The 13,386-nt window shown below is 40.2% G+C and overlaps 1 protein-coding gene across 23 annotated transcripts in view; it reads left to right on the top strand.

The window, feature by feature from the left end:
- LOC103142235 (SRC kinase signaling inhibitor 1-like) overlaps window positions 1-13,049 on the top strand; it is a 107,622-nt gene extending 94,573 nt beyond the window's left edge. For 18 of the 23 annotated variants that reach the window (XM_016674344.1, XM_016674345.1, XM_016674343.1 and 15 more), the window contains 6 exons: window positions 860-1,121; window positions 1,236-1,375; window positions 1,511-1,663; window positions 3,434-4,267; window positions 7,107-7,241; window positions 12,595-13,049. In XM_016674344.1, coding sequence (XP_016529830.1) covers window positions 860-1,121; window positions 1,236-1,375; window positions 1,511-1,663; window positions 3,434-4,267; window positions 7,107-7,241; window positions 12,595-12,600 — 1,530 coding nt within the window. In that variant the 3' untranslated portion in view covers window positions 12,601-13,049. The remainder of the gene's footprint in view (window positions 1-859; window positions 1,122-1,235; window positions 1,376-1,510; window positions 1,664-3,433; window positions 4,268-7,106; window positions 7,242-12,594) is intronic. The other 5 variants (XM_016674353.1, XM_007558178.2, XM_016674352.1 and 2 more) reach the window with 3 other exon arrangements.
- The last annotated feature ends 337 nt before the right edge of the window (window positions 13,050-13,386 follow it).

Below are 13,386 nucleotides of genomic sequence, written 5' to 3'. Positions count from 1 at the left end.
GAAAGAGGAAAAGCTTAAGGCTTCAGTGCTAATGCAAAATGTATTTGTCATGCTGTTAAAGAGAAGCACTGGTGTCAGGGAGGATAAGGAGGAAAAGCACAAGCCGTGGCCCATAGGCCTTAGTATGTTATTTTTGTTGTGTTAAGTGCAACTCAGCTTAGTGTGACTTGGGGGGTATCATCTCATGGTGATCAGTGGAAAAACATAAACCTTTTGGAATTTGATTCCTTCTGACTGCCCCTGTCAAGATATGCACTGTGCCAATTTAAAATTATTGCACAACATGGCACACTGAATGCTGCACAGAAAACATCCTCTTATGCTGCTGGTGGGTTAATAAAAATACTGATAGTTGTGTATGTGTGCAAAAATCCAGTCATCAATTATAAGACTACTTTATTCGCTGTAATGCGAATAAATATTTCTCCACTGATTAATTTGAATGTTATAAATAATTCTCTACATGATATTTTTTTTATCAAATGATTTAAAAAAGAACATTACTTATCTTCTCTCTTTTGAGAGAGGCTTTTCTCATTTCCTATGAAAATATACTTTTTGGCTGAGCAACAAAAAGCGTCAAATTATTAAAAGTTGCTACATGCAGTGTGCAGATGTGACACCCATGTCCATTGTGACAGGACAGCCAAGGAAGCTCCAGCTAAAAACCTATTTGGCCAGTACTGAAATTTCAGTATCTATAGATTTGCTTTCACGCTGAAATTCAATTTTCCCAATTTGCTGGAATCCAGTAACATTTGATTGGTCTTGGAGATTTCGATAGCCATCTGGCAGTCCTAATCTGATGTGAAACAGGCCTCAGACAACACTATTCTGGTTACCATCATTCACTTTGCAGGCGGCAGAGCGGGACTGGGAGGAGAAGCGGGCCAGTCTTACACAGTACAGTGCTCAGGACATCAACCGCCTGCTGGAGGAGACCCAGGCCGAGCTGATGAAGGCTATTCCAGACCTGGACTTTGCTGCCAAGCAGATCAAGCCCTCTTCCAACACACCATCAGCTCAGAACCCTCAGAGTGCGGCGTCAACAACAGAGCACCGCAGTAGCAAGCCACAAAACAAGCTTTCAGCAAAAGAGGGGGGTTCCAGGCGTGGCTCTGGTAAGGCTGTGACTTTCAAAAGTCTGAATCACAATATTTACTGCAACCAGTTTTGTTAATTTATAAGCTTCACTGTCATGTTTTTTTTTTGTTTTTGTTTTTTCACTTTTCCAGATGAGCTGACAGTACCACGATACCGCACAGAAAAACCGTCTAAGTCTCCTCCTCCTCCTCCGCCTAGACGTAGTTTTCCCTCATCTCCAGGAGTGACATCTCGCAGTGGAGAGCCATTAATTCCTGGAAAAAGCATAAAGGTACAAGAGAAAGAAACCATCAAATCAATACAGTCTTATGAAAACTAATTTGTTGATTTGCTGAATATTTTTTGTTCATTAGGACTTTGCACTTTGCTCTTTTACATAATGTTTTAATCATTTTTGTTTTATTAGAAATCAGAATCTGAAGAGAATGACACTCAAAAGCCTCACATAAAACTGAGGAGGACCATGTCCGAAAACCCTCGCCCTGCATCGACACCCCCAACGCTCGCCTCTGGAGAGAAGGAACAAGGAGAGGAGGAAAAGATCGCTGCCGAGCTTGAGGTAAATGAAATATGGATTGTACATCAATTTGATTATACTTTAATCGCAATAATGTTGCTCAATCAATGGCCAAACTGCACTTTATAGCTATGAACCTGACATCCACAAAGTGCCAAGGGGTTGCAAGAGTACATACACACTCTAAGGGCATTTGCAGATACGCTCATCATCATTACCACATGTTCAAGCAGCAGGTGCCATATGTCCCTCCTGCCCCTGGCACCGAGAAAGCCCAAAGATCGCATAATGCTCAGTCGCACACATCATCACCCAGGACTCACAGATAGACAGATGGACCCCGAGAGCTGTGTGTTCTGTGTTTAAGATGGGCTGCCTGGAAACTTGATGCAACAAAGACTTAATAACACTTGATTTGGATTTTTCAGTGGGTGTTGTCTTGTTACCGTGATGCTCTTTTAACCTCCGTTTTGCCTCCCCAGCTGTTTGAGAGAGCCCCAGTCAGGCTCTCTCGCCCCACTTCACTTTTCCTCCCCATTAGTCCACACATCAGGAAAAACACTTCCCCCTCCAGGCTAGACGTGTCCCCTCTTGAGGCCTCTGAGGTAACACGCTGGCTGGCCATGAACAGTCTGGATTGTTCCCCTATGTCTCTTTTACTTCTTAACTACCTTCACTGAAGCTACTGCTCAATTTTTGACCGCATGCTCTTTTAACCTTCTTGGCTTAAGCCTCATGGCCACACAACTGCTGCTGATTTACTTTCGACATTCATGTGCAAACAAGAAAACCTGAAAACATTTTGCACAAGCTTTACACTCATTAGAGGGTTTAACTGATAATTATTATGTGTGACTGTGCACTAATTGTATCTACCAGACTGTGTCATAATTTATCGCAAGATATCACGAATAAATGTGTGTCAAAACATTATTATTCCAAACTCAAGCCTAAAGTGGATGAATTGTGATGAAAACAAGAGGATAATTGCTACCTTAAACTTTCAAAAGCTTTTGTTCAGATCCGATTAAATACCTGGAAAACTTTTAAGCAACAATCCAAATTTTGGTAAATTTTTAAATTCAGTGTTTTCCAGATCCACTGTGTTCTCTAAAACAGAATTTCCTGATTGAAGGACAAATAAAGAATTAATATTATGATTAATTCTGTTTTGAGATTTATGACTCATCATAGTTGGCTCTATTTAGCTCTTTGTGTGTTCAGGTTGTGAAATTTTATACCAATAAAGTGGGTCGTACCATGTATTGACAAAAGTGGTTTTCAATAAGATTGGCACCAGCAACCTTATTGAAAACAGTCACTTCTTATAGAAAAAATCCAATTAAATGTTGAAATTTTCTAAATATTTCAGTTTGACAGCATACCAAATACAATAAAATACACAATTATTTTTATAACTGTTTCAGACATTTCTACTATGGGTGCTGATAAGTGTGGAAAGAATTGTGTGCAGCTGGATGTGCAGAAAATCCATGACATTTAGACACCCAGTTGAGGAAGTAGGGAACAAAAATAATTTTCCTTATGGGAGCATCAACCTGCTACATTTAGTATTATTGGATTTAGAGCAAATGAACCTATCCTGTTTCCCACCTTTTTCCCTTGCATGCGATTTTTGTAATTAGGTCCCAAACCTACTTGTGCATGTATGCTAATTATCTATAAATGCATACATATGCATAGTTTTTGTCATATCTGTCAAGTTTGTAAAGTTTTTCTTACATTTTTTTGTAGAGGTTTAACTAGTTCATGTGTTTCTATTTATATATTAAGTGCTTTCTTTATTTATAGGGAAGGAACTTATCTCCAGTCCCCCACATCGTGTTGACAGAATGTTTGCCAGACTCACTCACTGCTGCAGAAAATCCTGTCAGAGATTTAGCAAATTACCCTGTACAAAATAATCCAGCACCCAATTTGTGCAATCAACTTATGGTCCACAAGAATGTGCTTTCAAGGGGAATATCTTCAGAGGGAAGCAAACATGTTCTCAAACAAGACCAAGAAATCTCGCTGCTTCTGACAGACATGGAGATGAAATGGGTGTCTCCTCACGAAGTTCAGGAACTGAAGAGTATAGACCTTAAAACTCTAACTGTTTCAGCGCAGAATAAGGACATTTCTGAAGCACAGCTGAATGAACGGCCTGTTCTTATAGTTTTCAGGGAGGGAAATACACTGAGAGATACATACAGACTGCTGTATTCCCTTCTAGAGTCATCCAATCCAGTTCCTAAACCGAGATTAAGATCCTCCCACCAAATCACCCAGCAACAATCCCTAATGGAGGCTCTAAGAAGAGGGATTGAAACAGGGGATGACGTGCTAAAGTTTCAGCATGCTGATGATGTCAGAATACAGCAGAGTAATTGTGATTCTAAAGGAGGCTCACCAAGTCATAGGAGGATGACACAGGAGGTCCGATTCAGCACCTACCAGAGGCTGGACAGTTTGGAGGAGACGATTCGAGAGCTGGAGAACACCTTAATAGAGATCAGTAGCCATCCTACGAGAGAGACGCTCTACACTGAGTCAACCACCAGAAGTATTCCAGCACAGCACACTGGGAGTCTGATGCCAGAGACCAGGAGGCCACCAGTTCCACCCAAACCAGCATCAATTCAGGTCCATTGTTTGTTGCTGCTGCTGCTGCTGTGTACATCTGTCGCTCTGAAGCAGCATGCTCTGTTTTCCTTCTTCTCAGCAGATGACTACTGGAATTTCTCTTTCAAGCCTCTGATGTCTGCTCCCTGACTCATTCAGCATGTAATTTTATTTAAGATCAAAAATATGTACAGAGGACAGACAACAGACTCCCTGTCTTCTTCTCTGTTCTGTTCTTCAAACTGGAGCTGCTCTCCTGCTGAGCCGTGCAACAGTAATTATTTCCCTTCCAATCTACTCTGACACTTGCTCGTTTCTCTTTTCCTGTTAAATATATGCATAGGAAATGCCTGAACTTTATTATTTCTATTTTTTTGCTTATGAGCCTTGCCTTGAAATCAGCTTCCTTTCCCTCCTGCAAAGCAGTTAACAATACCATCATTTGAATTTTTAACCAACCTTCAGGGCATATTTTACATTTTCCTAAATCGTGCATTAAGGGGTATTGCCACTGCATGTGCAATGAGATTTTTTTGTACTGTTTTCACAAGGCAATGAAATACATTTGGGTTGCCTCTATTACATAAGATTATTGAAGATAAAATTGTTTTGCGGGGTTATTATGCAGACAAACCAAAGTCTGTTTCCTATTCAAGAGCCTAATATTGCTTATGACCATGTAATGAACTTCTTGTCCTCGGCTATAATGAGCCGCCTCTTTTCATCTCACCTCCAGCTGACCGCAAAGCGACAAAAGCTTAGCAATTAGCAAAAGGCTTAAAGCACAGCTGTCTTCGTGCCGAGATGACTTGACAGTTTGCGTAGTATTGACTCTTGCCTGGAAAGCATCCTCCCACTGAAATACTTGACAGTCGCTGTCATAGCGAGTTTCAGCCCTCTGATGTGGAGCCATGGAGCGTTCCTACGGGAATGGCTGAGGATTACAGAGTCTTCACACATTATTTCATCACTCCAGCTTCAATCACGTTGATCATTCCAACAGAACCCTTCACCCTGTTCTGGTCCAACATGTACTGCAAACTAAATTCAGACAAGAAGGCTCCCTTCTTACTCAATTGTGGTTCACATTTCCGAAAAGAAATAGAAGTTGAACTTAACCCAATGGACAGCCAATACGTGGCTGGATATCTGGGAAAATGAATACATCTTTATTTGCTTTGCCTTTCATCCACACGAAAATTCAATTTTATATCACTGAGAACGATTATTTATAAAAACTCTGACCAAAGTGGAGATCTGAGAAAATTCTGTATTTGCATGTGTTGAGAAATGGAGTTTTAGAGTCCCGTGCATCAGTCAGCAACCAATAATGAACCAATATATCCAAACACTGTCTTTGACATGATTCCCAATTGACATTATCTCATATTTTATTAATTTTATATTCTAATATGTTATTTACAAGAGGTGTAACCTTAATATCTGTCCACATAAATGGACCTCCTGGCGCCATGTTGAATTCGTAACGTTGAAGGATTCTGATTGGTTGACACAGGTTTTAACTTTGTGCTACAATGCCCTTGTTGCATTTGGCATAAATGATTGAGTGCGTATTTTTACTTTTATTTTTTTAAATGATCATACTAGTTTTTATAAGTACCTTGCTGTGTGCGGATAAGGCCTAAGATTTGTAAGGTAAGAAAACAGAGAATTGACAAAGTAAAGTGGAAGGAAAATTATACATGATTGTCAACATTTTTACAAATAATTATCTGAAAGGTTTATCATGCATTTGTATTCAGCTCACCGTTAAAGCTGATGATCTTCAGTAAAATCCACTAATCAATTACGATTAGAGTTGTGAAGGACACACAGGTCTTTTAGGAAACATTAGTGAAAAGACACTGTCATGAATGCCAAAGAAGTCAGCAAACTGGTCAGCGATAAAATTGTGGAGAAATTTGGACTATAGCAGAGGAGGAGGTTTACTGACTAAAATTAAAGTGGGAGAGCGTGTAGACAGTAAATCTATTGGTTGTGCACTTCAGAAATATGAGGTCAGCGGAAGAGTGACAATGCCGCTATGTAACGAAAGCCATATAGACAGATCAAAGTTTCCCATGCTTCTTAAGGAACACATCAAATATGTGGAAGAAGCTTCTCCTGTCAGAAGTGACTAAACTAAACATTGTCGCCTAAATGCAAAATAGTGTGAAGGAAAACAAACACTGTACATCACTTTGGACATACTGGAGTAAAACACATTGATAACACATTGATGGGCAGCAACATAATGTGGAGCTGCTTCAACTACAAAAGTCATGGTGGTCAGAGTTGATGGGAGCATAGATTGAGCTGTACTTTGGACGTCCGCGGTGTACAAGTTTGTAGTTGTGAACTGACAATGAGAAAGTTCAAGGTATTTGCAAGGCACTATAATCTTTTATCTTGTGTCTTTGTGTGCAGAAGAGGCACAGCTGGATGAAAATGTGTATTTGTTTTTGTGTTTGTTAGAGGCAGTGAATTGAGTAGCTCAGTGGGGAAGATCATTAAGCACAGAGCTTTGCGGATCTTGCTGTGAAGCTAGATCACGTAGTGTCACTTTCAGTGCTGCTTTTCTATGTTCTGTTCTGTCCCATTCTCTCTTGATAGAGGATATTTTTCAGTGAAGTGCATTTTCTCAACTTTATACCAACTATCTTCTCAAATCTTTAAAGAGAAAAAAATCCTACTTGTCTCAGGAGACTGGTTTGCTTGATGTAGTCAAACTCTTTTCAAGTAAATTCATGTCAATGGTAGAAACAGAAGGTATTGTAGAGAGGAAGTGAAATGTATAACCAGGTGCTCCATATTTAATCGACTTTCTGTTCTGCTTTTCTCTCTCCTGCTTTTCTCTCAGGGTGGGAATAATCCCAGCATTGGTAAAATTCATTCCTCAGCTGCCTCAAAGCTGAAGCACCTTCAGCAAAATAGCACAGAGAAGACTAAAAGTGGCAAGAAAGAGGACTTACAGAAGATGCAGAGCCTGCAACAGGTATTATCTGACTATTAGCTCTGATTTTGATCAATCGCGTTGAATCCACGATCTAATGGATTCATCATCTTAGTATTGTCATAACTGCCCACAGACATTTTATTCATTTCTTTTTACAGAAGATTAGTATAATAAACCCTTCTTAAAGGCAAATTTAATGACATTGGTCTTTCCTATGTGACTTCTATACTTCTTAAGTAAGCCTTCAAAGTTGTTTAAGAACTAAGATTGTGGGCATCTATTTCTGGAACCCATTGTTTTCTTTATTTTCATTCACCACTCAAGAATAAATCGTTTCCATGACCATTACATCATCTCCACGCAAGTGTTGCACGTCCTCGGCATGCTTCACCCCTCAGCAAAAGAATATGACTTCATATGACAGGTTTCAGCAGGGACTGCATGAAGTTAAAACCATTTTTGAAGAATACACATAAGTTGTTTGATACCATAGACTGATGCATGAGACAGGACGCTGGACACAGAATTGGGAACAAAATGATTCAACTTTTAGCTCGTTGTCTTTTAGATCCAAGACCATCGAATAATTGGGGTTATGAAGTCTCTTTTTGTAGGGATTTATATTTTAATTAGTGGAAACAGACTATTAACCAAAACTCTAGAAAAAGCACATGCTATGAAAGTTCTATATGGTCCAGTGCCACAAAAAAGTATTTGCCCCCTGATGGATTTATTTTATTTTGAAATGATGATAATGGAAAAAGGCATCAAAACCAGCTCAGCATTGGGTGAAAAGTAATGACTCCCTAAACCCTATCACTGATTATGTCACTATTGTGATGAATTAAAGTTACAAGGACTTGCAACTTTAATTTCTTCTCATTAGCAGTTTTTCAACCAAAGATATTCAGTTCAATGCATGTCACCTAGGTCTAAGTCATAGAACTCCTTTATTTTATATTTTGAGGACTCGATTTCTTAGCTTATCTCTGAGTTTAACAGCTAGAATTATTTTAACTGTAGGATTTTCCATAAGAGAGGTGAATTCATGGCTTTATCTATTATGTCAAGTCATCCAGGTACTGAAGCGACAAAGGACCCCAGATCACCACCAGCCTATTTCACTGTAGTTATGATGTTCTTTTCATGAAATCCTGTTACACTAGATGCAGCTGCCACATCATGCACCCTGAGAGTCATTTTGGTAAGCCAAGTTCTCCTGCGAAGGTTCATCACTCAGTGTTTTTTTTTCTTGGATTACTGGAGTTTTAAAGCCTTAGAAATGTCCTTGGAACTCTTCGCAGACTGATAGATGTCACAGACTTTGTCTTCCATCTGCTCTTAATTTTTTTTTTCAATCAGTTTGTGTTCTTTTTTGATATTCTGTAGGGAATGAACAATTCAATCTGACAACTCTGTGTTGTCCAGTCAATAATTAAGCCTGAATGTGGCTGGTGAAATCAAATAAATGAATTGTGATTAACAACAGATAATTTCTTGATTTAATAAGAGAAGCAATTATATTTTCACATAAGGCCAATTTGGTTTGGAAAGTGTTTTTCTCCTAATAGAAGCTCTTTGAATTCTGCATTTTGCACTTTTTGGTTTGATTTTAAAATAGCGTTTGATCTAAAATATTTGTGACCAAAAAAGACCTTTCCATTGTTCTGTATTAAATCTTCTAGTAAAACATGACTTAGCACTTAGTGGAGAAGCCTGTAGTTTGACACCAGGTTTGTTGACAGTTCTGCTTCTTTGTTAGACTGCCTGTAGCTGCTCATTTGATGCTTTGGTTGTTTTTGTAATTGTAATGCTAAAAGGCCCTTCCAAAACCCAGACTTAATATTTTTTGGAGCATGAACAAATTTACAAAAGATATTAGTTGGTTCAAATTATTATTTTCCCAAAGCACTATTAATGGACTACTTTTATGAGGTGAAAAAACATGAGTGCACCTTTATTTTCTTTATACCCTTTTAAAGCTATTTTAGATTAATGTTCTTGTACTTTTGCTCAATAGTTGACTCTACAGGGTTTTTTTCTTTTTTATATTTCAACTTGTTAGCATTTAAAGAGGTGATGTAAAGTAAAGACTTGGACATAAGGATGCTAGATGGTCTCCAGAGGCTAGGAAATTAAACCGTTGAAGCATGTCGGTCGAGCAAAGCTGGGAGAAGATTCTTGCCAGTGCATGGGGGCAAGGAAAGCTTAATGTCGATGTAATTTGAAAAATAACAGAAGCAGTGAAGTGCACCTAAACCTTCATAACCCAGAGCGCTTTCAGACTCAAAAGTAAGTTTTGTAGATTGCAGAGAAATGAATGTGTTTGGCAGAGAGAGAGATTTGGGAGATGGAGAAGTAATGAGGCTTTGGTCTCCTCAGACTGAGAAGATTGGGAAGAACCTTTGCAGTGCTGAGTAATAACCGCCACTCGAGTCACTGGCAATCACAGATGATTTAATATGAAGAGGGCATCTCTCTTTCCGTCATTAAATCTTTTACATTTCTCCCCCTTTATGTCTCTTCTCCCCCTTTTTTGGCTTCCTGAACTCTGCAATTTATACAAGCTTTCCCTTTTTTCCTTTTCCATCACCCTCTGTCGGTTTTGTTCATTCCCTGAGATTTGAAGGTTGAGTAGATGCCTACTCTTGTCAACTGAAAGGGAAATTAATCCTATTATTTCAGAATGACACTGACACTGCACAGTCTCTTTTGTGCATAAACTGTTCAAAACAGCTATTGTGAAAGACTCTGGATGTGTGAAAGCAATGTCCTTAGAGGGGCTTCGGACCCTCAAAGCTAATTGTCAGAGGACAAAAACCGGTGCCAAAGCAGTTTACATACTGGTTTAATACAATTTTATGGTTAATAAGAAAAATGAGACAATTGATTTAACTAAGAGAAGGTAAAAAAAAAAGAGGCAACTATGGCAAAATGAATTTGTAGATTTTTATTTTATAGGTGGAGAACAGTGGGCATTGTGAAGGTAAAGTAAGGTTTGTTGAGCAAAAGGTATCAGAAATCTTTCTTTTGGAAAATAAAACACTGTATCCAGTAAACTGGCAGAGTTTTAGAGATCTAGATAGGAACTCCCTTATCCTTATTAAAACCTGAATGATTTTTATTCTCCACATTTTTCTGATCTGTCAACCCAATCTCAAAGATAAATCTGTCAGTCAAATGTATTTTGGAGCATGGACAAGCTGATTGTCAGCAATTCATAAAATAATACACTAGCTTGCAAATTTCCAACCAGCTTTCTACAGTAACATTTTTTATTGAACTTTTCTTTTTTCCAAATTGACAAGAGCAACATGCTCTTTCCACTTCTTATTAATCCAACTAAAAACCAAAATACGTTAAAAAATCTGTCACACTTATTGGATTTTTTTTGTTTCACATTGTACCTTGTATACCTTGCTGTGTGCCTTGGATATATTTATGACAAGACACAAAGACGAATTCCTCTAAAATTGGATGCAAGTTTGTTTTTCTGCCTTCAAGCCCGATGAGGAGGACGGTGAGAGGAGTGAAAACATCTCCAGGGCTTCTTGTTAGTGAACAGTAGGTCTGTTGTTTGGGGAAGCGAGCCATCACAAAGGCTTTCTCTCCCATCATCACAAATGTTTGAAGTTTGCTAAACGTTACTGGAACTTTAAAATGAACCATGTGCTTTTGGCCGATCAGATTGAGCTGTAATGTTTTGTTACAAACACCCCATACGTGTTTGGCATAAAACGCAGGATGAATATTTATTAAAACCCCCTTTTGCCCTGTATTAAGCAGCTTGGAGGATCTGGGATGGTGTTGGCCTTTTTCTCATTTAAAAACTCTAAACTCTATTAAAGTACAAGGCAGCATAGCTATTTGCAAAAACAGAACATTTTAAATAAAAACCTGGAGGTCTCTCTCAGAAATTTGAAAATGGGTGGTCAGTAGATCATTTGGTGATGATCCAAAACATGTAGCTGATTCAACATAGACCCAAAATCAACCTTCTGGAAGGGTCAACTCATTCTCATGACCTAAATCTTTTTGAAAGCTTGTAGGGTAAGCTGGAGAGGAAATTAGATCAGCCGGTGTCCAGTCGGGACTCTGGCTGATCTAGGAAGATCTTTATAGAGGAATAGTCTCCCTTTATGCTTTCAGGAGTTTTATTAGAGTGCCAGCAGTTGCGGCACCACTGATTTTGTTAAAAACTAATTTCTCTTCATTTCTTTCCCCCAACTAAATAAACATGATCAAATTAACACGATGGATTTTCTAAAAAATTTCAGCGTGAGATTATTCCACTGAAATTTAAAAAAAAAAAGTAAACATCTTTTCCAGGGGTGTTGAGACATTTGGAGGCACCGAGTCTCTCTTCTCCTTGAAACCCCCTGTCCGTGGGACTAACACATTTCAAGCACGAGGACCAATCAAATCAATATGCCCAGCTGCTAGAGTTCAAAGCTCCTGTTTCTCCTCGTTTGCTTTGCCACAGATCAAGGAGGGCATGACAATGGCATAACTTTCACGCCTCAAACCATCCAATTCTCCGTTTGGCCTTACCTGACTCCCGACAGTAAAACAGGCTAGCTGTAGGTGACGAGCACGAAGCGGGGGTAGTGGCGACATACCGTCCCGTTTGGCAGGAAGCTGTGAGAGTGCAAAACAAGGAGGCAAGTCTCCTTCACAGACCAGAATAGCAGTTTGAGTCAGGTGTGAGAAGAATATCTCAAGCAGAGCAAATGCAAATCTCTCAGCTGGCTATATTTCCCACAACAAAAGTCTTTGATATGTTTTTCCCTCCTGCTTACTCTTTTGAAAAAGTGACAAAACTTTCCTGACTAAACTTTTTTTTTGTGCTCCATCCATTCGGTGTATTTTGTACAGTCTGTGCCTTGCACTTACAGCATGTAAAAGGTTTCTGTCACATGCATTCACATCAGTGAAACAAAATCATCTTCAAAAATGTATTTCCCACAAGTTTCATTCTGTTGAAACAGTGCCATCTACTGGCCGAATCGTTCCTTATTTGAAATAAAATAAAGGTGTGGCTCTGCATGTTCATCCGAGTGTGTTGCGTTTTCAAAGAATGAACATCATAGAAATATGTGAAGTAAAGGTAGTCAACAGTGTAATACGTGCTTTTTTCACTGTTGCGCCTTATTAGTGGGATCAGTGGTTCTGTCATCATGTATAGATGGTAGCCTGTGTCTTGGCTTTCATCACACATGCTGATATCAACCTGAATAACAATCTCCTGTGTTTGTCTCCTGTTCTCACTCCCCCTCCTCTCCCGCCCACTACATGTTTTCTTCTGATACTTCATCAATCCCGCCCCCTTGTGTGACCCCGTGCTGCCCTTCACCTCCCGGCCTGCCCGTCTGCTGCAACCATTACCCTGCAGCAGTGAGCGACCTGTCCCCTCGTCCAGCCTCTTCAGTCTCCTCCTCCTTTTCACGTGACTACAGAGATGCACACTTATCTGCCCACATTACTTAACCAGCTCCTTTTACATCTCTAGCATTCAGTCCAAAGTTGTGCTTCTAGACGGGTGTGAGTGTGTGTTTGTTTGTGCAAGCACGCTTGCTTGCACAGGTGTGTTTGAATGCCCTGGTGACGGAAGGTGCTGCAGGGAACACTGCCCAGCCACGACCAATTTTAGGACTTTTTAAATTTTTCATAATTTCCCACTTCAACCCCCTGAAAACCTCATCTCTCTGCGCTCCTCCTCCGCCCCCTCCTGTCTTCTGTGTCCCCGCTCTACTCCAAGGCCTTGGGGATCAACCGCGCCGGAACCACTGAACCGTACCTGTCTGGACTGAAAGCGAGCATTTTTTTAGCCCGAATGCCTACTCCTGCAGCAGCTTTTGCACCTGGTTTGAGAATGCCCCCCCATGAGGGGACTTTGCCCTCCCTGACAGTCTCCTCCAGCCAAGCAAAGGCCCTCCTGGCGAGCCTGTCAGCCTCCGGCCTCTGCACCGAGGCCCTGCTCCTGTCCTCCGCTCTACGTCAACGCCGCCTTCTCCGGGAGCAGAGAGCATCGTCTTCTCTTCCCAGCAGCCTGTCCTCCACCCCTACATCCTCCTCTTCTCCCACAACCCCTACTCCATCCCTGTCCCCTTCCTCTCCCACACCTCTTGGTTCCTTTACCTTCTCTTCTGGCGTTGTCAAACCCACCAGACGGAGACTTGACAGC

Source organism: Poecilia formosa, unplaced genomic scaffold, assembly GCF_000485575.1.
Source record: "Poecilia formosa unplaced genomic scaffold, Poecilia_formosa-5.1.2 Scaffold94, whole genome shotgun sequence".
NCBI lineage: Eukaryota > Metazoa > Chordata > Actinopteri > Cyprinodontiformes > Poeciliidae > Poecilia > Poecilia formosa.
The sequence above is the reverse complement of the archived record's forward strand: the minus strand, read 5'-3'. Positions and strand labels throughout refer to the sequence as shown.